The sequence below is a fragment of the Globicephala melas genome, chromosome 4 (assembly GCF_963455315.2).
Source record: "Globicephala melas chromosome 4, mGloMel1.2, whole genome shotgun sequence".
Lineage (NCBI taxonomy): Eukaryota > Metazoa > Chordata > Mammalia > Artiodactyla > Delphinidae > Globicephala > Globicephala melas.
The window spans coordinates 65,188,780-65,216,372 of NC_083317.1; the positions used below are offsets into that span (position 1 = coordinate 65,188,780).

General features: G+C 38.8%; 1 protein-coding gene across 3 annotated transcripts in view; it reads right to left on the bottom strand.

The window, feature by feature from the left end:
* Nucleotides 1-451: 451 nt before the first annotated feature.
* TMEM39A (transmembrane protein 39A) overlaps nt 452-27,593 on the bottom strand; it is a 30,411-nt gene continuing 3,269 nt past the window's right edge. The window contains exons 3-10 of one of the 3 annotated variants that reach the window (XR_009563708.2): nt 20,354-20,576; nt 14,973-15,056; nt 12,799-12,953; nt 6,505-6,853; nt 5,542-5,729; nt 4,424-4,604; nt 3,437-3,557; nt 830-846 (exon numbers count right to left, since the gene is read on the bottom strand). Coding sequence is in view for 1 of the 3 variants with exons in the window: in XM_030857221.2 (XP_030713081.1) it covers nt 613-846; nt 3,437-3,557; nt 5,542-5,729; nt 6,505-6,853; nt 12,799-12,953; nt 14,973-15,056; nt 20,354-20,576 (1,354 nt within the window). In the remaining 2 variants the exon portion in view is untranslated. Of the gene's footprint in view, nt 847-3,436; nt 4,605-5,541; nt 5,730-6,504; nt 6,854-12,798; nt 12,954-14,972; nt 15,057-20,353; nt 20,577-27,593 lie in introns of all 3 variants that reach the window. The other 2 variants (XM_030857221.2, XR_011377419.1) reach the window with 2 other exon arrangements.

Here is a 27,593-nt window from a genome sequence, read left to right on the forward strand (position 1 = left end):
ATGAGAACAATATCCTGTTTCAGGACATAAGAGCTTACACAAAAGTATATTTAAATGTCATACGGCAGATAGAACGCTGAGTTCCTACCTTAGAAATGCTTCCTCCCAGTAGGCAGCAAAGAGAACCCCACCAGGACGAAAACCCACTTTTGCCCCATGCATTCCAATACTATCTGCCAATCAGAAAAAAAAGACAATGAGTGCTGTCAGGCAACTCCACTGATCTCTCTCTTTCTGTAGCAATAAGGCCAGCTAAGGACTAAAGATAATGAGAAAGACTAGAAGGAAAGTAGACACACAAAAGGTACTGTGTCAAGTGATATATGAGATGTGTTCATAAGTGAATAAGTTATTCCAGAGCCATACAAACAAATCAATCTCTTTACTGGAGAGGCACACCTCTCCTCTGTATATTATTCAGATATACTAACACATGAAAGATCACATCATCTTGTTTATGGATACATTTAATGTCCCTTGCCCTCCCCACCTTTCAAAACATAATAGTATACAAAATATAAAATATCTTAAATATTTATAAAAATCGCAAGAAAAAAATAGAACGTATGAAAATATTTTTATCTGAGTTCTCCCTCACTGTTGAGAGGCAGCTTAGTTTGCCTTGAGTTCATAATTATTGAGTGGATAGGAGTATGCCCTGCCTAATACTATTCTGTCCCGGAGGAGCTTAAATAAAACATAGTAGTTGCAGAAGAGGATGAGAGCCATGGAAAGTGTATGGTTCCACTTCTCCGACCGCAGCAAGGAATAGAGCTGGTAGAAGACAACACTGCCCTCAATAAGGATAAGCAGATTTAACAGCCTTAATGGACGATGAAACAGGAACTGTAAGGAAGTTAAAAAGCAAAATGTTATTTCATTGAAAAGACTGCAGTTATTCTCACATTTTTCTTCTAAAATCATTTCATATTTACAGGCTCCTATGTGCACTAACAAGCAGATCTGCTTATTGAGTATCAATCAGGCTATTTCTTGCTATAGAGACCCAAACCCTTTCTTTTTTGCTCAAGTAATAATGAAATACATTTTATTTCAACACCCCGAGACATGAAAAGGGATTATATCCAAAAGAACTCTGCCTCAAACATTTTTCCTAGATTTTATCTTAGGTATATATTTTATTTCAGATAACCAAAAGTATATTTATTTATCTAAGACAGGGGCTGGATAAAGGACCAAATGGGAAATATTTTAGACTCTCAAGTCAAGAGACAAAAACTGAGGATATTATATGTAGGTAACTCATAACCACTTAAAATGTAACCGCTTAAAAATACAAAAATCATTGTTAGTTTGTGGGCTGGTCTAAGACATAAACACCTACACTAGACAAGTCTGCAGGGAGCAGTGGTAATATAAGTTGAAATATCAATACAGTAATTTCTTAATTTTTTTCTTAAACTGTTACCCACCATGCTGTCTGTTTTATTTTGTTCAGTTTTTCTGGGTATTGATAAGTAGAGTGAACAAAGACAGAACAATGAGGAAGGAAGGAAAAATTAGTCAGAATTAGAGTTTGGCTAAAAACAGACCTGTTTTCATTCCCACCAAATTCTTCAGTCTAAGAGGCTAAATCCTGGTTGACTAATAAAAATGTATTATGAATAGGAAGATAGAGGTCAAAGAATGCAAACTGTGATAATGGTAGTATATCAGATCTAAAAGAATAATTTAGACCTCAGGACTCGAATCTGAGAATAAAACCAAATCATCATGACAGCTCTGAAAGGTAACTGGTTCTCAGGATCCTTCTGCGGGAGGAAGAACATGTTTAACCTGGGTTTTATTACATGATCTCCAGTAATATCATGTATAAAATTGGCTCAGAATTAACATTCTAAAAAAAAAATTAGGCAATTTCAGATTCTGTGGCAATTATAACAATTATAATTAAATGTGCAGGTAAGCTATAAACCGAATGAGTAAAAATGTGAGGACAGCCAGAGCTACAGGTAATAGGCACATTTTAAGTGAGTGTTCTTAAACAGTGTGCCTAAGAATCATTTCCAAATATGCAAATACTGCAAATTCCTAGGATCCTTCAGAGATTCTGACTCTAAGTGACCCAACCACCACTTTGAGAAGCACTGATTTACTTTGGTCACGCAAAATCAGTAACAAGTTAATTTCCTTAATCTTTCTTCTATGGATTCCACCTGATTCTTCAGCTGTCCAACACTAGCAAGGAAAATACTTATATTTCAAGCAGAAAATTTTAATAAACTATCTGGTTATTATAGGTTTCCAGGGGACTGCAAGAGCCAACAGATGTCCTTAATGGCCTGTGGAACTCAGCTGGCTGAATTAAATATTCTGTGTAGAAACCAAATGCTTATGTAGTTGTAACCTAAGCCCACTCCTCCATCTTAAGGCAATCCCACAGGAGTCTAGGAGATTACGGTATTTCCCTCATTCAAAGGCCTTTCACCTTGCCCCACCCTCCCCTACCATATTATTTATAAGCATCCTGCCCTGATGCAAGTTTCCAGTATTTAATTAAAAGGCCCTTAGTAGCAAACGCCCGCAGAACCAGGAAATCCAAGTACCCTCATAAGGAACTGGGAGGGATGGAGGGAGTGATGGGAGGGAGAAAGGGATTCAAGCATCTAAAAAATAAATAAAATCTCCAATTCTTTTTCAGAATATGGTCTCCATTCAAAGGCAATGCACTGCACTATGTACATTTTTACTAAAAACAGTTCCCTGCATGTACCTTCTTTTCCCCTCTCCCATCAATCAGCTGGCCTTTCTCTTATAAGTAAATACTTTTGCCTCCTAGAGCCAGAATTTCTGGAAAAGTGAAAAATCAAATCGAACATAACCCAAGGTGTAAATTCAAATGGAACAGAAGCTGGATTTAGTGGGTGTCTACTGCTTTTTCCTTTTAAACTTTTAAGCCTTTTTTCCTTTTAATCCAAGAGAAGGTAAAAGGCCACAGATCATGGCATTTGCCTGAGTTTCAAAGGGGAAGTCAAAGTATTTTAAGGAGATGATACATATGACAAATACCAAAAAATAAAACCATCACATTATTACTATATTAAATATTGCTTAAAGATACACAGATATATTATAAGGACACCACTAAACCAAACTACTACAAATAAAAGTTGTAAGATGAAAAATGGAAGTCTTAAATAATTGTGTACTTGTTTCAAGTAATACTAGACTCAACAAATTCCAATGTAACTAGAGAAATCAGTCAAGCTATTAAAATTGAGAAATAGGTATTTTCACCTTCAATCTGCCTTTCAGAAGATATTTCCAAAGGACAGAGGCCATTATAGTAGTAAAATAATTACCCTGTCTTAATTTCCTAGTATGTGCTACACACTGTGCTAGATGCTTACACACAGAGTAACCTCCTAACACTTACTCCTAAGCTTATGTTTGAAAAGAAATAAGCTGTACTTGCATAAAAGCGGGCATGGGATACGTCTGAAGGCACTGCCACGTTGTAAGGCCCCATGGCTCTATATAAGCACCTGCTGTGTCGCACCAGCACCCCTTGAGGCCATATTGTATTTTCTGACCAACTAAGGGAGAAAGAAATGCAATGTTAGCCTATTGGCAATTACAGATAAGACAGTGTCTGGCAAGGCCAGCTATACTTCTATGGAAAGGATTAAGTATTCAAGGCTTCATCTGCCTGAATTCTGAAAATACAGTAATTCCATGGTCAAACTGGAAGCAGTCAAAAAGGATTTATTATAACTTCATTGCTATATAGTAGAGAGAAACTGCAAAGTTAACTCAGTGTCAAAGGACTTAAGAGGCTTAGGAGAACAAGCAGAAATAAATGTGTAAGGAAGGCATCTATGAGCCAGAAAATCCAGTGTAAGCAGGTGGACTGTCACCTCAATCCCAAGTGAGCAGAGTCTATTGGTGGAAATGCTAGAGGGAACAAACAAGAAGAGAGAGTGGATGGTAGTAAGAGTAGTGGAGAAATTCACACATTATCAAACTAACATGACATTTACTACAGAATTACATCCCCCAAAGCTACAGAAAATCTATTCATTTATCACACACTTCAAATGCTTCATATATGTGAGAAGCTATACAGAAGAACACAGAGACACACAAGGTACCGACACACAGACTTTTCTTTTTACCACTTTCTTGGGTTTTTTTTATAGAGGTTTCTCTAGGAAAAAGAAGTTATGGAAGAAGCTTCATTCTTTCCAGCACCAACGTAATGGAGTTGGGGTGGGGATGGGAATCTTCAGGTTAAGCTTTTTAAAAAATCTAAGTTAATTCATCTCTTCCTGATTTTGGAAAGGTTAGTTTCCTAGGGTAAGAACTGGGACAGCATTTTAAATATGTTAAAGAAAAAAAAAATTCTAGCACCCTGAAGCTTTCCCAGTTCAGAAAATGTTCCGTCGGCCTTGCTCACACTTACCAGCATTAAAATGATGATACACCTCATGGCCATGTGCCATCAGGAGCCTGAAGATGTACAGTACTAGTACTGTGGATTGTATTTTCAATTTTTATTGAAATTTGTCCTTTGCCCACAGTCGGGTTTCTTTTCAGCCTGGCCCAATCTCTTTCAGTTCCTGGGCTTGAAGGCCTGTGCTAATCTGTATCAGACATCAAGGCAAATAATTGAAGGGAGCACTCTGAGGGGGAGGGGGAAGGGAATGTCACCTCAATCTGTCCCCCTTAATTAGGAAAGAATTTCTAGGTGATGAAATTTGTGAAATGTTCAAATTATAAAAGGAAGATGAAGATGGTCCAGGTCTGAGAGAGAGGCATGATGAAAGGCTCAGAAGCAAGTGAATAAAAGGGTTCTAAAGTCAGTCATTCTGGACGACAGGGATCATGCAGAGAAATGACTAATAGGGGGACACAATGAGAGGAATACTCAGAAAGAACTCACTTAGGGACAGTTTTCATTCAAATTTAGGAAAAGCAGGGCAACATTCATTAGTGAGTTTAGGAAGAAAAGAAAAACACAATTAAAGATGCAGGCTAAAACAACAACAACAAAACAAACAAAAAACCCAAAAAGCAAAAATAAACAAACAAATAAAATGCGGGCTAGGAAAATCACTAGTACAAATTTACATTTATTAGAAAGAAAAGATGAGAGAAGCAAATTCCAGCTGCCTAAGTATAAGACAATTATCTAGCAGCTATTCAGCTGTGGCAATGAAGATGAGAAGATGAATCTCACAGTCTTCTAAAGAAAATTAAAAATATGTCATGACTCTGAATTTGGGCAAAGGGTTAGGACTGAAAAGAAAACTCCAAGATTATAGCTTGGGAAATAAATTACACATTCTAGAGTGACTGGGTAGTTGAAAGGTAGGAGGAATTTAAGGAGGGACTGGGGATGGTGGTGGAAATGAGTTAATATCCCCTGCGTTCAGTTTAGAGGGATGATAAGCACCCACGTAGACAAAAACTAAAAATTAAGTGTTCAAAGCCAAGAACAAGAGTGACATACAAAGCAAATAAACATGATCAGCAGCATGTAAAAAGGTATTAAATGGTTTTATCCTCTAACCTACTTACATGTGCTGTGGAGCATTGCTGTAGGACCCATGTTCAAGCTTCTGCCACTTGCCCAGGTGAGCAGCTGATTTATGTAGCAAATCACAGTATTTGGATGGCAGCAGTTGTGTGGTGAGCATGACAAAAGCATTGATCCACACCATAATGAGGTGCTCACATGACCAGCGCATGTCATAGTACTGGGTACTCTGGAAGAGATCAGAAGAGAGAGAAATGATCCATGTACTGGTGAGCAAGAAGGCAGGGATGGTGCGTGTACATACACCCTGCAGACAAATGCCACTCTGAGTCACCCATGCATTTGTTGTCCTCCTGTCTGTGCAGAAAGTTCAAGAGCAGAGTCCTCCAAAATCCTTCAACCTGACTTTCTGGCTGTATGAGTTAGGGTTGGGAGGGAGAGGCGATTATTCTTTAAGTGCTTCCTTTCTAGAAGTGAATGCTCTCTGTGAATGACCACTCCAGCTGCAGATATGCTTCTCAATGGGTGAAGGAAGGACACTGAAATGACCCAAAAGATTTTGGGCCCAAGTGACATCCAGACCATTTTTCTTTTCTACTAAAGTAAAGTTTAAAGGTTAGATTAAATTCAAGGAAACTCGTGATAACCATGATAAGATCAACCATGGTAGGCTGAATTTTACTGAAACCTCAGTCCTCTTAAGCTACCACATACGGATTCTAAGTACAAGTGTATCCTCCCCAGAAACTGGGTGGAAAAAAAAAAATCTTAAAAAAAAAGAAGAAAGAAAAGAAAAGAAAAAAAGAGGGGACCACCACGGGTGCATCACAGATATGGAAATATCTATCCACCAACCAGGTATTAGTGCACTCCAGATGCAGCCGAACTCCACCATCCAGGCTGCCAAAGGGGAGACAGAGAAAAGGGGGATTAAATAAGAAATACCCAGTTTATGTCATTCACACACAAATCCAGGAAGCACATAAAAGCAGGTAACCACTTACCTTCACAAAACACAGGGGGAGAAATGCAACATAGTAGGCACTGAAGAGAGAGTTGAAGAGAACTTCCTTGATTCTGTGGTTGAAATCTGCTTTCAGACATTCTACTTCATTGCGAATGAGGTCTGGAGACAGGGGGCAGCTGTGGCTGGGGATGGGTGTGGCATTATTAAACTGTTCTTTTAGAGACTCCAGCAGTAAGGAGAGGAAGTCTTTGGACTTGGCCAAGCCACCCACAGTCGAGGCACTCTCCTCTACCGCCTGGTGCTGAACCATGTAGTTATAGTCTGTAAGAAGAAGATGAGCTCTACTATCTTGGTGGAAACAGCAGAGAGGAACATAAACACCAAACCTGTAGATAAAAGGGAGTATGAAAATGAGACCACAGAAGCCACCTAAGATCAGATCATATAACTGTGTTAGTAAAATAGTCATGATTCATCAGAGTGAACGTAATATAATAGGGACTTTGCTGACAGTAAATTCATTATCTGGGAAGCTCTTTAATTTCTTCCCACAAAGGCAATATATATTCACTGTAGAATAGGAAACTACAAAAAATCACGACAATAGAAACTACCCGGAAATAATCATTTTTATAATTTTTACAGTTGGGTACACAGACTTTATACTTTTTCTTTTATATGTTTAGCCTCATACAGTATAAACTGTTTTGTATACTGCTGTTTTAACTTTGGGTGTGTGGTTATGTAGCATGTATATATTGAGCTTTTTCTTATGGCATTAAATATTTTTCAGCAACAATTCTAAAAGGTATTCTCATGTAGCTATACCATAACTTACCTATTTCTCTCTTGTTAGAACTCAGGCTGTTTCTTACTTTCCACTACTATAAATACCATTGGGATAAGTAACTTCCCACACAGATTTTTGTGTACACCTGGTATTTTTTGAATGGCTTGCCCTTCAAGTTTCCTCCTCTTAGTGAGGGGGTTCCCCTGCGTACCCCCCCACCACATCACCCACCATACTTCTACAGGCACTCCTAGTTCCTCTTGCCTGGTTATTTTTCTCCACTGATCTTACCACTCCATATATTTTACATGTTTTTTATTTTGGGTTTTTTCCCTTTGGTCTATCCTCCCCTCACTACAATGTAAGCTCCAAGAACCAGAGATTTTAGTCTGCTTATTAGTTCACTGCTATATCCTTGATGCTTAGAATAGTGGCTGAAACATACTAGGCACTAAATAAACACTTGATGGATTAATGAAAACAATTCTAAAAGTACAATAAATAAATTTTTACAAGTAAAATTACTTGGCTAAAGGACTGAAAATTTGTGAGACTTTTCGTAACTTCTTATAGTTGCTCCAACTTTGGTTCCTTAAAAAAATTTTAAACACTTTTCCAAGTCCTCATTAAGTAACTTCCACTTTGTAACATAGGTATGTATAGGTATATATTATATTGGGTTGGCCAGAAAGTTCGTTCGCATTTTTCCGTGCCATCTTGCGAAAAACCAGAATGAACTTTTTGGCCAACCCAATAAATAAAATGATCATTTCACTGACATAAATTTAGATATTAAAAATAGCAAATAAAAAGACATTTAGTTATAAATTTTATTTAAAAAAAATTAACAAACGTCACTTGTTCATAGTTCTCTATAGAGGGAGAAAGGATGAGCTTCTTGCTAAGTTAGGAAGATGGTTAGCAGCAGCTCTGGGATCCACTGTGAATGTGCCCTGGAGTAGTAGGATGGGAGGGGGTAAATGCAAAAGTATCATGCTAGGATCATAAGCTTGAAATGAGCTTGCCACTCTGTCAATTTCATGTGACCATGTCCAGGCTAGCCTGCCAGAGCATGAGAGACTCATGGAGCAGAGCTTAGCTGTCCTAGTTGCCTAAACTGACAGCTGGTCAATCCCACATATGTGACTGAACCCAGCTAAGATCAGGAGAGTCTCCTGACTTCCAGCTGATCCCAACACATACACAGTAAATACATAGTGTGGTAAGCTGCCATGGCTCTGTGGTTGTTCGTTACAGCATCATATGTCAATAGATAACTGATACAGGGTAACATCAAAGGCTTAGAGCATGGAGAGCTTTGTAAGGTAAAGAAAATGATTCATGAATTTTAAAAAGGGTTAGTAAATATTTAGACATAAAACTTGTTTAAATTACATGATTATTTCATTGTTTTATAGGAATGTGGAGAGCCTCCAAGAATAAAGCTTATTTACATTATCTAAAAAAATGAAAATGTTTGCTGGCCATTTGATGATGGTAATCCTCTTCAGTCTGGCCAAAATATTCCTCGATATATCCATAATAAGCCTTTCAAGTTAGATAGGGTTAACCTTCTAAATGATTCAACCAGCTATTGTTGATAAATAGAATAACTAAATCATTTGTTTCCAACTCAAACAGCTGAAATATTAATCTAGAAATACAGAAACAATTGATGTAAAATATACACCTTATAAGAAATCTGAATCATGAAAAATGTTTATAACAATTCACTCTGTATGAATTGAGTTGATGAGTGCCTTAAGTAATCGTTTAAGGAATTTAATTAGAACCTAACAGAGTACAACCAATAGAAAGACTTCCTGCCATCTTGGCCACACAATCTCTGAGTATGCCTTTATTTTATACTGTCACTACCCATATAAATTCATGCTTACACTGCAGCACCATAAACAGTATAGAGCAATGATTCTCAAACTTGAGCTAGCATCAGAATCATCTAGCAGCCTTGTTAAAAGACAAATCCTGTGCCATACTTTCTAGAGTTTCTGCTTCAGTTTGGGGTAGATTCTGAGAATTTCTATTTCTAACAAATTTCCAGGTGATGCTGATGCTGCTGTTCTGGGAACCACATTTTGAGAACTACTGAATTTAGAGTAATGGTTAAGACAAGGGCTCTGAATCAAAAAGGCCTGAGTCTTTCTCATTAACTGTCTAACCATAGGAAAATTTTTTAACCACTTAATCTGTCTTTACCAAAGATTGCTAATTGTCTGCCAATAGCTACTGTTCTCCTGTTTCTTCCATAGCAACAGAATTTTTGTGTGCGTGTGAATAGCAGAAACATTTATTCCACCCAGCAAAGTCAAGAAAAGTGAAGTTCCAACACTATTCTTTTGTCTTCTCAGTTATAAATAAAAGAACAGGCATTTTATCAAAGACATACACCTGGCAAATGAACACAATAAAAATGTTCAACATTATGAATCATTAGGGAAATGCAATCAGACTATAGTGAGATACCTCTACACACTTTAAAACAGCCAATATTTTAACTACTGACCATACCAATCAAATACTGGTGAGGACTACAGGGGAACTGGAATGCTTCCATACTGTTGACAGGAATGCATAAGGGTACAGTTATTCATTTTAGAATATGAAACCATATATTCATATGAAGACTTTTATGCACATGTTCATAGTTAATCTGTGGTGGCCAAACTGGAAACAAACCACAAAACCCCTTCTGCTATTTTTCAGGAAGAAAATGAACTACTCATACCTGCAACTTAGATGATTCTCAAAATAATTATGCATCATGAAAGAAAAAGACAAATACAAAAGTAAACATTAAGATGCCAATGATATTAACAGTCTAGAAAACACTAATTGAGTGGGAAAAAAAGTAAATCAACTGTAGTTGCCTGGGAGTCCTGGGAGACATGTCAGAAGGTAGATATTGGTGTTGTATGTTTGTTATTATGATGATGGATCCGTGGCTTTACAAGTATTAAAACCTACCAAGCTATACATTTTAGGTATGTTCATTTCAATGCATACCAACTATACAGCTCAATTAAGTTTTAATAGAAATTGGCTTCACATAAAAATCTGAATCTCCTTTTCAGTAGAACTCTGCCAACCACAGGTTAACTCCATCACCTCTCCTTGTACATGGGAGGGATTCTGTTGTAGTAGCAATGAAGACTGGTGAGCAATGAAAGGTGTTTCCACTTGAGTTATCCAGGAACTCTGCCTGGGTCCTAAAAATCACATGCCTGGACTACATGACTTCCACTCTCATGCAGCTCCAAAATCACTGGTGGTTCTCACAACTGTCCTCATCTCAGGGTAACCTCTGAATCCATCAAAAATTCTGACATCCAGGACTCAACATTAGTCCCACAGAGCCCTGCAGTCTACCCTGAGAGGCCTTGGACAACAATGCAAATTAGACCACAACTGGAGTGAACACTATTCTCTGCCATGATACTATCCCTACTGAGGTATACAAAGTTTGCAACACTCACAAAACCTGTTCCTCTTCATCCGGACAGTTCAACATGGCTTTCAACATCAGTCCAACAGTGAACAAAAACCAAGATGAAAGCAGGCTTAAATAATAGTCTTTATTATGGCATAGAGCAGAGCAAACTGAGACAGACAGTTTCCAAAAAGGGTGAGAAAAAAAGGTGGAGAAAAAAAGATTTTTCTATCTGGAGATAGAAAAATCCATCCTGAGCATGACATGAGACAATGCCACCAAAGAAGGTGCAAACCTCTGTGAGCCACCAGCAGAACCCAGCCTGGATCTCCATGGTCAAAGGTGGTTAGGTCCTGTCTTAGCCAGTTGATGGAAGAGAAGGACAACACCTAAGTGCTCAGCCTATTAATGCTTCACTCCAGGGGACAGGAGAGCACAAAGGTCTACCTACCCTGACCACAGTGAGGTGACTAATGCCCAGTATGGGGATCATAGCAACAGAATTTTTAGTTGAGATACAGCTGCCCTGCTAAAGACTTAATTTTCCAGCCTCCCTTATAATCTATCATGCTAGGCAGGGTGGAGCAAAAAGATAGCAGAAGCTTGAGTTCTGACACCATGGAGCTATCACAACTATCCGAGATAACTTAAATACACACTATACAGGAGAGAGGAATGAGCTTCTAACTTTTTAAAGCCACAAGCATTTTGGATCTGTTATAGCAGACTAAATATACTACCTCCCAGGTCATTGTGATGATTTCATGAGGTGATGTTTATAAGCACCACCTAGCCCGACACTTAACACTTAATAAGAGCTTAATAAATGATAGCTATCTGTTAACATCTAACAAAGAAGGTTTTAGCCAAATGTAAACAAGTTAAAACTATGCAAAATAGTTTAATAAGCTAATATGTACAATAATATACCACTACACAACCATCAGAACGGCTAAAATTTTTAAAATGGAAAACATCAAATGCTGGCAAAAATGTGTAGCAACCAGACTCGTATAGAATTGCTGAAAGAATAAAATGGTATCACTTCTTTGGGAAAAAGTCTGGTAGATTCTTATAAGACTAAACATACTCCTACCTTGTGGCCTAGCAGTGCCACTCCTACATATTTCTCCCAAGAGAATGAAAAGGTATCTTTGCAAAAAAAGACTTGTATTAAGAATGTACATAACAGTTTCTTTTTAATAGTAGTCAAAAACTGGAAACAACCCAGGTGTCCAACAATAGGAGAATAAACAAACTGTGGTATATTCATACAATGAAATATTACTGATACATGCAATCACACAGACAAATCTCAAAAACAACATGCTGAGTCAAAGACAGCTTGAAAGTGTACATACTGTACAATTCCATTTATATGAAATTCTAGAATTGGCAAACTAAACTATGGTGGAAAAAAAAATCAAAACACTGTTGCGGGCTTCCCTGGTGGCGCAGTGGTTGAGAGTCTGCCTGCCGATGCAGGGGATGCGGGTCCGTGCCCCGGTCCGGGAGGATCCCGCATGCCGCGAAGCGGCTGGGCCCGTGAGCCATGGCCGCTGGGCCTGCGCGTCCGGAGCCTGTGCTCCGCAACGGGAGAGGCCACAACAGTGAGAGGCCCGCGTACCGCAAAAAAAAAAAACAAAAAAACACTTGCCTCTGGGAGACAGGGGGATTGGGTTTGACTGGAAAGGGACATGAAAGAACTTCTGGAGTAATGGTGATGTTCCATACTGGGATAAGGTTTTGAGTTACACAGATATATGCATTTATCAAAACTCAGCATATGTACACAAGATTTGTGAATTTTATTGTATATGAATTTTATTTGGTGGACAGAGCTAATGAAAATATTCTTCATTGGTAGGAGAGCCATACCTCTTGGGGATAATCTTAGTTTATGTCTATTGTCCCAGCTGTATCCCAGTTTAGAAAATAAGTTATATGGTCACTCTAACCACTGATTTTTCCAATTTTCTGGACTCCTGCTTTATATTGAAGAATTTCATTTCCCTCCCTTTTATACTATCATTTGCATGACCCAAATAATTTCTTAAGACTTACTAATAAAATAGTAAAACTGGAGTACTCACGGGTAGCCAAGGAAAAGGAGATTGAGAACTGAATGGCTTCGGAAGAGATTGACCAGGGTCCAACAAAGTACCCATCCACACAAAGTAAGTAGCACCAAGCGAGCTGATATGAGAACCATGTAGTGAATCATTGATGCTGCACCCGCCTTAGTGGCCTGTAAGTTTGGAAGCACCAAAAAGAAAAGCTTATAAGTGACTTTATTCAAAAGCAATGTGACTCAAGTAAGGACTTAGTAGATTTAGTGGAAGGTAAACTGTGGGGAAAAAAAAAAGAAAAAAAAAGGAAGGAATGAAGAAGAACTGCCCATCCCACCTTATCTTCCTCATTCTTGAAGATTCGATCTCTCCAGGGACAGTTAGCTGTTTCCTCCTTGAATTCCCATAGTCCCTCACAAAGACCTCCTTTAAGTTCTTATGATATTGTCTAATTTATTTACACTGGGGCTTCTCAAAGTATGTTCCATGAACCACACTCATCAGAATTACTGGGGCTGCTTACTGAACATGCAAATTCCTACTGACTTTCACCACCAGATATAGGGAACAAAAATCACAAGTCAAGGAACCTGTATTTTAACAAACCAACGAGTGATTTTTATATACATAAAGATAGTGAGCCACTAATTTATCTGACTCCGGACTAGACTGCCATGGCCTAAACAGCAGCAACAGTGTTTCTATTTTTCCTTGAATCCTCCCCCCAATCTGTTTGCTGAATTAATGTTTAATAAATTACTGAAACTTCAAAAAATAATCAGATCTTCTTTGACAAATCCCTATATAAATGTTTCTTTTTTGATTTTTGCAAATATGAAAATAATGCATGATCATTACTTCTAGTTCTTTACATCACAGCTGTTCAAATATTCTTCTTTAATCCCAGATCTTTAAAACTGATTAAATATAGTAAGAAAACATACTTGTCTAAACATGAAGCTCTGCAATGTCATTTTCTTTCAAACTGAACTAGGAAGGAATGAGTGAAATGCAGGGGAAAATGACAGATTCTTATAATCTCTAAAATAGCAGTGTCAGAACTCAGAAAAACAATTTTCTGGAGTCAACAGCACATGGGAAAGGAGAAGGAGTTTTTCAGGTCCCTCCTGTATATCCATTTCTTAGTTCACCCAACATACTACATAGCATATATAATATATACACAATATATACTATTTGTGTAGTTACTTATAAATGCAAAGAAGCAGTTGAATTAATACTACGGCCTGGGCCTTAAACTGTAGAGTAGGCTCAAGCTGTTCTCAGCCCAGCAGGACAGAGTTGCATATCACTCCCCTGATACATACCTCATGCCAATGTACCTCATGTGCCAAAGTCAAGGGAAGGCATCTAAGCCACTGGAATTACTCCATTGCCTCCATTCTCAAATGTTTAGGATTAGTAATAAATTTAAGTTTAATATTTGTCTTTCTTGGTTGGGCAGCCTCATAAAGACATCATAAGGACCTCAAAAAGAGGTCTTATTTGTCTTGGTTGCCACTGTATCCCCAGGACCTTGTGTAGTATCTGTCACATATAGGTAGCACAAGAGCTTGGGGTTTGGAATAAGGCAAAAATGATGAATACATTCAAGCTCTGCTGCCCTGGTGACACTGGGATGAGTGTGACGAGGAAAAGAGTATGTTGCTATTGGAGAGTAAATAACAGGAGATCCTAACCTAGGGAGGGTCAAGATTAGTCCTATGCAAGTGTGGATGCTGTCATTTTAAAATTCTAAGTTTTAGTAAACTCAAACAAATGTCTCTTGCTAGCAACTCCACAAATGGTATATAAATAATTTCAAGTGAATGTTACTTGAAACAATGTTTTAGATGCAACTCTTTATTTACATACATACAACTCTTCTTAACAATAGTTACCTAAAATCCATCCTATTTTTACTGCAACTATCAAAATTAGAAAGATTGTACTGGAGAACTCAGAAGCTAGAACTAAGTTCCTATTGGACAAATGAGATTTCTAACAGTTGAATTAGTATATCACACTTGAATTTTAAATATACTGTAAGAAAACCTTTTAAAAAGAACTAGCACAATTCATGTAAGAGTAAAGAAATTAATTTATATTTGCATTCAAATTATACTTGGACATTTCACATTTTCAACCTCTAACTAGCTCTAGCTACAAGTGATAGAATACAGTGAATGAGCTGTTACCTCTGAGATGAGGGCCCATACAAGCCTCCTCGCAAGCATCACTGTGATGAATGCTGCCAGGTGGTAATCAATGAGATGAAAATTCTGTAAGAGAAACAAATAACTGTATCAGAAAGAAATATGTGTATCCAGTTGGAACTACTACATGAAGAGGTTTGCCCCCTCAAAAGACTGTCCTATATCATCTTACACTTACAGACCACAGGAATTTGAGGGACCTTGAAGAGACTACCTACCTTCTACTTCTTTCAGGACAAACTGCTTTAACTTTTCAAACACTATTTTAAACTATCTGGAATGTAACCTTCTCCTTTTTTGCAAGTTTACTGTATTAGAAGGAAAAGATTACAGTTTTGGGTTAACAAGTGATAACCTGCAGAATTATGGCAAGAATAATTATCTAAAATGCCATATTTATAATGAGTGTCAAATTTAAATTCCCAGGCTTCAAGAGTTACTGCTGTTGGTCTCTCTTTATGAAAGCTTATATTAATCCAATTGGGCATCTACTAATCTAAATTCCCTACTCACTGATACATCAATACATTCAGTCTTTTCCCCTTAGCTTGATTTAAAAACATGTCTTATATTTGATCTCTTCTTCCTATAAAATGATAGCATTACCTAGATGCTGTGTATGGTTCCTTTTAGTTCTAAGTCGGTATATATAACTGTGATAATAAACAAAATGAAAAATCAATAGCAAAAAGAAAGTTGCGATGTATTTTCATTTTGATGGTCAGAAGGTCTGTAAGTTTCCACAGTCCTCCTTCAAGAATTTCTCAACTTATTCAATAAATATGAACTAGACACCCACAGCGTGCCATGTAGTCTTCTAGATACTGAGGATACAATGCTGAAGAATGATAGACAAGATTCCTGCTCTCCTGGATCTTACTTTTTACTGCAGTGTGAGAGAGAAAGGGGATGGCAGAGATTACTAGTTGTTTCTTCTGCCATCACAAAATTTAACTGGACACTGACTCCTAGCTGACTAAAGGTTCATTTCTCAGCCTCCCTTGCAATAACTACTTGCGGCAAAGGGACACGAGGGAAAGTCGTGTGTGTGACTTCCAAGCCATGCCCTTAAAGGAAAGAGCTGTCTCCTTCTCCTTTCCTCCTTCCTGCCAGCTGCATGTGATGACAGGAGTTGGAGCCTTTGGACCATGGTGTCTGAAAGCAGCACATTGGGGGTGGCAGAGCAACAGATACGAAGAGTTGCTACACTGGCCTTATATCACCTACCTACTTTTTATACAATAGGGAAATAAACATCTGTTCTGTTTTAGACACCCTGTTACAGCAGTTAAACCCACATCTTTAATAATAAGTTGCTTAAGGGGGGAGGGCAATGACAATAAACAAACTTACAAGCAAAAGCATTTCAAATAGTTATGCTGCTGGTAAGAAATAAAACAATAATGACTGGGAAGGGAAGCAGAACCAATTTAAATTGGTGCTTAGGGAGGATATCTCTGAGAAAGTGGCACTTGGGCTGACAGCTGAATGACAAAAAAGCACAAGCCATGACAAGATCTGGGAGCAGAGAGCTCCAGGCAGAGGAAAAAGTAATCATACAGGCTCTAAGGCAGGGAAATATATGCCTGGTATGTCTGAAAATCAGCAAGAAGGCTGGAATGAGGTAATGAGCAATAAAAGATTGAGTTTACATATTTTTTCCTATGGGGAAGTCATAAGAGTGTTTTAGGCAAAGGGTGCCATGATTCTATTTGTATTTTAAAATTATCACGCTGATTGCTGTGTGGAAAATACACTGTATTGGGGAAAGATCAGTTAAGAAGCTATTGCTTTCAATTCAGATGAGAAAACATGATGGATTGAACAGGGTCAGTAGTGATGGAGTGGCCAGATTTGGGATACATTTTAAAGGTAAAGCAGTCAGATTATCAAAAGAGTGGCTTACCATTCCTCAGATCATTTCCTTTTCCCTGTCTCTCTTTAAGTGTTTGGATTCTAACAATTATTTATCCCCTCTTAGTTTTGAGACTCCTCCCTGCTCATCCTACTCCTTCAAAATAATGGAAGCAAATACACTACAGCCCCTAGCTAATGTCTGGGGGTCTTATGTATCACCAATCCATCTAAGACATTTTTTATATCGAAAAATTTAAGTGCCTAACGTACCTCATTGTTAAGCAAATTTTGTTATATTCTAAATCATTGAAAACTAGTAATCTACTTACGATTAACTCTTTATAAACCAGAATATTTGATTAATCAAAGTGCTCCACTCCTGAATATTCTGAATAACTTACTACACCACTTTTAGCTTTTGTTTCTTAGGGTTAAGACTCACTCAGCTAATTATCTGATAGCTAGAATGAAACAAACATATTCAGGTGTCCACATTTTCTTTTTGATAATTATTAAGATCTTGAAAATGAAAACAAAAAACCATATATATAACTCTGACAAATTTCTGAGTCAGGCATGCCTAACAGAAGAAAACTTAAAAGAGACAAACCACTAGTTAAGACATAAGTCCCTTGGCGACCATCCCAGTCAAGCTGCCACCTGCCACGCTTGAATACCTTCAGTGGTGGGAAGCAATTAGGTCTGTAGCAGTCCATTCATCTTTAACAGCTCACTGATGCAGGCCCTCAGATTCATAGGCTAAAATCTTATTTGCTATTCCACATATGTTACTCTTAGCTCCACAATTCAATTTTAAGCTTTGTGTGATCAAGGATTATGTGTGGCAGATAAGTTAGCCAGTCCACATGGTAACCTCCTTTAAGTGTGCCTTCTTCTACTGTAGAGACTGGAAAGCTAAAAACTACATTTCCGAACTTTCCTGTAACTAAAGTTACTAGATTTGATTTAATGTCTGCCAATCACATAAACTGAGTAAAGTGGGGAGAGGGGCAGGGTAAAAGGCACCCATTTTTGGTGGTATGAGTCAGGCAAAGGAAGCATAATTCTGGAGTCAGCAGCCATAGCAGCACTGGCTCCCTCCATTTCAAGGCAACATTTATAAGGGACTTTCACAAGAACTCCTGTCAGAAATGGTTGACTGGGAAAAAAGCTCTTTGATTACCTTAAAATTCAGTAAGTGAGAAGTTTCCATGGGACGTCAAAGTGAAAACAGTATAACAGAACTAACCAATGGTACTCATGGAGTAAACACAGAATAAATACAGGAAGCATAGCAGATAGGTCTGAATTTGAGTGTTAACTTTGTCACATGTGATTTTAAGCCAGTTTCATAACTTCTAGGTCTTATGTTTCTCACTTATAAAATGGGAGTCTTAAGAGTAGTACCTACCTGTTTTTAGAAAGCATAAATGAGATAATACTTGCAAATAACACAGTAAATATTTTAGCAAGTATTTGCCAATGTCATTGTTAAGATACTGGGGTATTTACTTATAAAACTATACAGCTGATGACCATCATCAAAAAATCTAGAAACAATAAATGCTGGAGAGGGTGTGGAGAAAAGGGAACACTCTTGCACTGCTGGTGGGAATGTGAATTGGTAGAGCTACTATGGAGAACAGTATGGCGGTTCCTTAAAAAACTAAAAATAGAACTACCATATAACCCAGCAATCCCACTACTGGGCATATACCCTGAGAAAACCATAATTCAAAAAGAGTCATGTATCAAAATGTTCACTGCAGCTCTATTTACAATAGCCCGGAGATGGAAACAACCTAAGTGTCCATCATCGGATGAATGGATAAAGAAGATGTGGCACACATATACAATGGAATATTACACAGCCATAAAAAGAAACGAAATTGAGTTACTTGTAGTGGGGTGGATGGACCCAGAGTCTGTCATACAGAGTAAAGTAAGTCAGGAAGAGAAGGACAAATACAGTATGCTAACACATATATATGGAATCAAAGGGAAAAAAAAATGTCATGAAGAACCTAGGGGTAAGATAGGAATAAAGACACAGACCTACTAGAGAATGGACTTGAGGATATGGGGAGGGGGAAGGGTAAGCTGGGACAAAGTGAGAGAGTGGCATGGACATATATACACTACCAAGTGTAAAATAGATAGCTAGTGGGAAGCAGCCGCATAGCACAGGGAGATCAGCTCGGTGCTTTATGACCACCCAGAGGGGTGGGATAGGGAGGGTGGGAGGGAGGGAGACGCAAGAGGGAAGAGATATGGGAACATATGTATATGTATAATTGATTCACTTTGTTAAAGCAGCAACTAACACACCATTGTAAAGCAATCATACTCCAATAAAGATGTAAAAAAAAAAAAAAAAACTATACAGCTGGAAGAAGCCTTAAAGATATCTAATCCAACCTCATTTTACAATACCATGGCCAAAGAAGGATTTAAAATAAAAATGTTTATTCCCTTCTCATACTATCTTGAATATTTTGGTCCACATTTCCTTTCTATGTTCACCAGGCCAGGGAGGTTTTCTAATCATTTATAAGTGTCAGACACATACAATCTACCCAGGACAATAATCTTCTTTCTCCTAGAGCATATCTCCACTATCCATCCAAATCTGCCATTGCTGACCACTTACCTACTAGGTCACCTGACTATCCTGAACTGTTATTTTATATACGTATCTGTGGAGAACCCTCTGTGCATCAAGATTACCACAGCACACTAAATAACTGGAAAGAGTTATAACTGCTGATGTACTTCAGCAGAGATGGCTAGTTCTTATCTCATTTTATTTTGGTAACAGAACCCAATTTTACTCAGGGTAACAATGAACCCAGCTAAGGTACTATATTGTCCAACCTCCCTTACAGTTAGGAGTGGGTACTTGTGAAAATGATGTGAGCCTGGCCTATAAGAAATTCTCCTTTATGCTTCCCTACGTTCTTTCCCCTTTCTGGAGAACAGGGACAGACCACAGCCACCTTGGAGGCCACATGCTAGAAGATGGCAGAGTCTCCATCGGCCTGGGTCCCCTGCCAATGGAAGTGTGCTACTCTTGCCAACCAGGACAACTGCCTCAGACTGTTACATGTTTGAGGCATTATACAATTTGCGGTTTATTTGTTACAGAAGCTATCACTATCCTCACATAGCCATCAAAAGGATAAAGTTCCTGGCATATAATCATACTTGCACCTTAAACTTTCAACAAATTTAACATGGTGTACAGAAAGCTAAATATTAAAACCCTTCTGTGATATGTTTATAATAAATTACTTAAATGTTTTCTGCATTTTCATTTATATTTTTACTACTTCTGGTTATGGACCAAAGCCAGATATTTAACAATCTTATGACATTATATTCTGAAGGTAATCTGTGCTTTAATATAAAAACATTTGATTCCAAGAAAAATAATTTCTACACATAAGTTTTCCTACTAGTTTCTTGGCTAAGTAACATGAAGAACTTAAAGGCCTGTTAAGACTTACCAATGAAGTACAAGAGGCAGGATGATTATAAGGATACCACCACACTGTTTTATAGATGTTGATGTACTGAATGAACAGAGCAACCAGCAAGTAGATGAAAAAGAGAAATTCAAAGAGCAGGCTCCCATCCACAGGCAAATCAGGAATTTGGCAATGACGAACAGGACCTGGGGTGATTAAGGCTGTGATAGGTGGGACCGGAAGGCCAATAGCACTACCATTCCTAAAAAGAGAAAATTATGGTTAATTCAAATGGTGACATCTTTCAGTGTCAAAGAGCACAAAAGGGTTCTGCTTCCTTTTTCACCTACACTTTAACTGTTGGCCTTCCTCAAGACTCTATTCTGGGACCTTTTGCTCATCTCTTTCCCCTCTGTACACTCTCTCTCCATAATGTAATACATGGTCATGGCTTCCATTATCTCCTACATGCTGAAAACTAAAATTTCTCTCCAAATAGCTCACCGCTGCATTTTAGATCCATGATATCAAGTTGTCTACTGGACATCTCTGTGGTTCTCCTCCTACAATCCTGACCCTAGTCCACGGCCCACCCAGTTAGCTGCCCAAATCAGAAACCTGGGAGTCATATTAGGAATGTTCTTCTCTAAATCATATATACTCCACTTTATAAATTTTTTTCCAAACTGCACTCTCCTCTCTAAACCCACTGCCTAAGTTCAAGGAGTTACCATTTTTCACTTGAACTACTGAGGTAATCCCTCTAAATTCAACTCTACTTTGACCAAATCCTCCAACCTGCCTTCAAAGATCTTTCTAAAGTGAAACTGATAGTGGACTCTCTTGCCTAAAACTCTTTAGTGGCTCTCCACTAATAGCATAATGTAATGTCCAAAAATGTTTAGTCTGTCCTATGAGGCCCTCTGCTTAACAGACTACTCTCATCCCTTATCACTCCTCCACATGCACCCTATATACTACCCATGCTATTTGCTATCTGTGAATATACATGCTATTCCTTTGTATACACCATTCTTTTTACCAGCAATGCCCTCCACAATCACCTTCCTTAAAGTTTCACATACACATTTACAGACAAAATCCTTCAAGACTTTTAAAATGATCAAACATATCCTCTAAAAGCTTACTCTTACTCACTCAATCAAAACTGATTCATCTCTCCTCTGTGCCACTATTATACCTAAACTCTGCCTTTATTGCACTTTTCATACTGTTATACAGTTTTTTTCATTATACTGTTGTATAATTTTTTTGCATACATCTTTTTGTCTATCAGATCATAATCTCAAGGACAGAGACAGTACTTTTCCTGGTTCAATGCAAATACATACCTTTAGGTTGAGGAGACAGCAGACCAATACAGTCATTAAAAAGAGGGAGATCTCTTAAAATACAAATTAAAATGTAGAGATTTTAATCCCTATCTTCTTCTTGTTCTTTCTTCTAAGTGCTTTTGTAAGTCACAAATAGCTGGGCTATCTAAAATGGTAAGATGAGGGACTTCCCTGGTGGTCCAGTGATAAAGACTCCACACTCCCAATGCAGGGGGCCCGGGTTCAATACCTAGTCAGGGAACTAGAACCCGCATGATGCACCTAAAAGATCCTGCATGCTGCAACTAAAGATCCCACACACAGCAACTGTGTGCCACAACTAAGACCTGGAGCAGCCAAATAAATAAATAAAATGATAAGATGAGGGTAAGGAATAAAATTTCCCATTGTTTATATGCCTGTGAATAGAGATCTAAGGGTCTACTATTGCTAATAGAATAAGGAAAAGAGGCTTGGTTTGGTTATTTCCAAAGAAGATTCTAGAGAAGGAACAATATTACTGTTACCATTCTACTCTAAAATTTTCAAATATAGAATTCTACCATTAATATGTGACATTTACAGTACTTTAAGTGACTCATGGGAATATGAACTCTGCTCATTCTGAACAGTTAAGAATACCATGGCAGAGGGCTTCCCTGGTGGCGCAGTGGTTGAGTCTGCCTGCCGATGCAGGGGACACGAGTTCGTGCCCCGGTCTGGGAAGATCCCACATGCTGCAGAGCTGCTGGGCCCGTGAGCCATGGCTGCTGAGCCTGCATGTCCAGAGCCTGTGCTCCGCAACAGGAGAGGCCCGCGTACCGCAAAAAAAAAAAAAAAAAAAGAATACCATGGCAGAAACTCAGAAGAACTAGAAGGGAAGAACAGGGATGGGGGGAGAGTCAGAAAAAATTATAAAAATTTCTTCCCCTCATTCTCAGGAGTACACTCCAATAGAACAAGCTTACCAAGGAGTAGGTTGTGATCTACCAGTAGGTCTCAAAACCTTACTTGCTCAATCATAAACCAATCATTAATACACCACTATCCTCTGATCTGTTCTGGGAGAAGGGCCACAGCACTGCACAATTCCAGGAGGTATTTTTCACACAGAATACAACATGAAAGGTGCCCTCTGGAGTTGTTCAAATTGGTGAACTTGGAGAGAATTAATGCCAGCAGCCATTCTATTCCCTCACTCCATTTAATCATAAAATATGGAAACAAAAAATTCTGATGAGGAGCCTCTACTCTAGGATAAACTAAACATTCTCTAGATAAAATTTCTTATTCCTCTTTAGTCAGAAGTACATGCTAAAATATCTGTTATGATTTAAAGGTTTTTATAGAATTTTCCTAAGTAAAGCAGACTAATTCTGCTGTTAACAAAGTTAATAACACTCTGGGCTTCAAGAAAAATATTAAAAACAAAATACAAAAGATCTATATTTGTGGAACTACCATATGATCCAGCAATCCCACTCCTGGGCATATATCCAGAGAAAACCATAATCCAAAAGGGTACCTGCATCCCAATGTTCACTGCAGCACTGTTTACAATAGCCAAGACATGGAAGCAACCTAAACGTCCATTAACAGATGAATGGATAGAAAAGATGTGGTACATATATACAATGAATATTACTCAGCCATAAAAAAGAATGAAATAATGCCATTTGCAGCAGCGTGGATGGACCTAGAGATTGTCATACTAAGTGAAGTAAGTCAGACTCAGAAAGACAAATATCATATGATATTGCTTATATGTGGAATCTAAAAAAAGGTACAAATGAACTTATTTACAAAACAGAAATAGAGTCACAAATGTAGAAAACAAACTTATGGTTACCAGGGGAAAGGAAGTGGAGGGATAAATTGGGATTGGGATTGACATATACACACCACTATATATAAAACAGATAACTAATAAGGACCTACTGTACAACACAGGGAACTCTACTCAGTACTCTATAATGACCTATATGGGAAAAGAGTGGATATATGTGTATGTATAACTGACTCACTTTGCTGTGCAGCAGAAACTAACACAACATTGTAAATCAACTGTCCTCCAATAAAAATTAAAAAAAAAAAAAAAAAGGATGCCCTCAATCCTCCTCTCCCATACTTGGAAAAGCGCTGCTCTTCTGTACGTCCATTAAATTCTGTGCCTAGTTCCCTTATCACACTTATCATTCATACAGTATTGAAATATTCTCTCCCCTGGTAGGCAGTAAACCACGTGTAATCAGAAATCAAGATGTTAGGGAACTACTGACCAAAACAACTCACCTTGGCCAGACACAATAACTGCTTGCATGAGTTATCTCGTAACAGGAGATCCCAATAAGGAACATGGTGCTGCTGCTGAAAACTAACTGGGAGAATTTGGGAGGGGCCAAAAGGAGGGAGGAGATGCCAGCCCATAATATGTCCTGCCAACCTCCCAGAAACCCTCATGCTAGAATCCATCTTGGCTGAGAGATACGTGCGTCACCAGGAAGTACCGAGTCAGACCAAATATGGCACAAGCAAGATGACTGGCCAGAGACAACCCAGAAAGCTAACCCCATTACCATAAAACCTGAGACTGCGAGCCAAGTAGCAGAGCAGTTTTCCTGGGTTCCCTTACCCTGCTGCTCTCTGTCCGGGTGCCCCTTCCAAATAAAGTCTTTTGCTTTGTCAGTTAAAAAAAAAAAATCTGTTATTTGTGATAGCCTATACAGCCTTAGCTATTATACTTCAAGCCAAAAGACAAAGAGACAAACATCAAATATAGTGATCCAGAGAACCAGTTGGAAAGAGGAAAGTAATTCTATATGTTAAAAGTTTGAGAGGAGATATGATCAAAGATCTTATAACCAAAAAAAAAAAAAAAGAGCTAAAATAAATAGACTTGGTCAGTACATCTCAGAAAATTAATTACGGAGGTATCATTTAAGAAAAATTAAAAGTATTGTTCCTAGGGCTTCCCTGGTGGCGCACTGGTTAAGAATCCGCTTGCCAATGCAGGAGACATGGGTTCGATCCCTGGGCCAGGAAGATCCCACATGCCGCAGAGCAACTAAGCCCGTGTGCCACAACTACTGAGTCTGTGCTCTAGAGCCTGCAAGCCACAACTACTGAGCCTACGTGCCACAACTACTGAAGTCCATGCACCTAGAGCCCATGCTCCACAACAAGAGAAGCCACTGCGATGAGAAGCCTGCGCACCGCAATGAAGAGTAGTCCCTATTCGCCGCAACTAGAGAAAGCCCGCATGCAGCAACAAAGACCCAACACAAACAAAAATAAAATAAATAAAAAAAAAAAGCATTGTTCCTCTGAAAGAATATAAAACAGATTCAAGAAGAGCAAAGTGACACAAATGTTTGAGATACAATGTGGGAGAGTTCCAGTCCCAGATATCGCACTAACCAGTTGTGGTTTTTGAGAAAGTAACTTTATATCCCTGAGCCTCAGTTTCTTCATCTATAATACAAGGGTTGGAAAAGATTCTCTTCAAAGAACTCTTCTCAATGCTATCACTGAATATTCTCTTTCAAACTGTCTTGCAGGTCCCCAAGACCATGCCTAAGCCTGATGATTCACTAGGAGGACTCACAGGACTGCGCATATAGTCATGTTCATGGCTTCGATGTATAACAGCAAAAGAATACAAATCAAAACTAGCAGATAGGGGCTTCTCTGGTGGTGCAGTGGTTGAGAGTCCGCCTGCCGATTTAGGGGACATGGGTTCGTGCCCCGGTCCAGGAAGATCCCACATGCCGCGGAGTGGCTAGGCCCGTGAGCCATGGCCGCTGAGCCTGCCCTTCCGGAGCCTGTGCTCTGCAACGGGAGAGGCCACAACAGTGAGAAGCCCGCGTACCGCAAAAAAAAAAAACAAAAAACTAGCAGATGGAAAAGGTACCAGGCAAAGTCCAGAGGAAACCAGGTGCAGACTTCCAAGAGTCCCTTCTCAGTGGAGTCATACAGGATGCACTTAACTCCTTCAGCAACTAGTTATGACAACATGTGTGAAGTGCTGTCTACCAGGGAGCTTCATTAGAGACTGAGCAGGCAAGGTTTTTTACTGGAGACTAGCCACGTAAATACTCTTTACCTAGCACTACCAAAATTCCAGACTCCCAAAAGGAAAGCAGATGATCAGCATAACAATCCTTAGAAAGGACTGCATAGGAGGCTGGCATCTGGGAACCTGACTGGTAAACAGTCCCCTCCACTGATACAAAAGCTTCCCTAATTAATAAGAGTGGCTCACTGTGCCTAAACTATTTGTGCAAACAATATGAATTATGGTGAACCCTGCTTTGTCCTTGTATGCAGGAAAGAGTTAACATAGCAGACCTAAGACTGGCTTTTACGGAGCTAGCCAGCAGCACATTTTAGGTAAGCAAACGGATAAAGCAAGAAAAATTTAAAGGAATAAAAAAGAACTAAAAGGGATAGAGAAAGCAGTGATCATTTGGACATGCTCAGGTGATATTATTAACTAAGCATACAAGAACAAAACAAAGAAAAAAATCACTCTTAGTCCTTCTCAAATAAGATTCTCCCTCAACTAAGAACTCTCTAAAAACTCAGCAGTTCACAGTATATCCTCCTTCTTTAGATGGCCATCATCTAAGCACATAGTCCCAAGAACAAATCCCTGCTCCCCACAGGTAGAAAGCAGGACAGGATGGATTTCAATTCTGATTGTGTCACCAAACTACCTCTTTGACATTCTCAAGTTTAACTTCAAACAGGTCACAAACACCTAACAAACAGGGGCAAATGCTCTCTTCTTCTGCTGATTTCTGTCTTGCAGAATCAAGTATAATATCCAAAATTACATCACACTTAAGCAATTGTCTATTTATCTCTTCAATACTCTACAGACACTCCAGAAATGAGTTCTCTGCATCTGGACATCGTCTTTCTTTATACACATCCTTCCTAAAATCATATTCTAGGCTATCTAACACTGGTTTTATCCACACTTTTTATACCCTTTCCCCAGGTCTTGTAAAACAACCTGTTCTAGGCTGCTTCTTTCCCATCAAGAAACAAATATAGGACTGTCTGTCTTCTTCCAAAATAACCCCTATAGGTAAAAATGTCACAAAATAATCCCTCATAATAGCTTTAGTGACTTTTCAAAACATGGGCAACTATTATTTTTCACTTTATTCTAATCTGTTGAAAAATAAGTCCTTCTCCCCACCAACACCATTAATTGCTAAAGAAATATATGTTAAGGGAGGAAAGTTGATGGAGAATGGTAGATCAAGGCAACCATAACTAGAACCTGGAAAGCCAGGATAGAAGAGCTACAAGGAAGACAGATCACATGCTCAGAGCTAAACTCATTTAAGAGCAGAGGTATTTTCTAAATGTTCTTAGTTCTTCCCAGTATTCTATCTGCAGACTTAAGTACATGCAGAACCATCTGAGAATGTGTTTTTCAGCTCTTTTTAAATAGCAGAACAGTTCATATTCCCTCCCCCAAAAGATATTTTACATGGTATCCTAATATTTAAAATACACAGGAGAAAAAGTTAGTCTCATTAAGAGAGGACTGGGAAACCTAAAGCCTAGACTACTAGGCCTGAATGACTTTTTCTCCCTTCTTTGTGCTCCTACAGCAGCCCAAAACACTGAGGAGGGTTTCCATGGGACAGTATGAGAATCTAATCTAATCTAAGAATCTAGGGAAATCCTCAAAGTCAAAGTAAATGAACAAAGAACTACTGGAGGGCTTCCCTGGTGGCGCAGTGGTTGAGAGTCTGCCTGCTGATGCAGGGGACACGGGTTCGTGCCCCGGTCCGGGAGGATCCCACATGCCGCGGGGCGGCTGGGCCTGTGAGCCATGGCTGCTGGGCCTGCGCGTCCGGAGCCTGTGCTCCGCAACGGGAGAGGCCACAGCAGTGAGAGGCCCGCGTACCGCCAAAAAAAAAAGAACT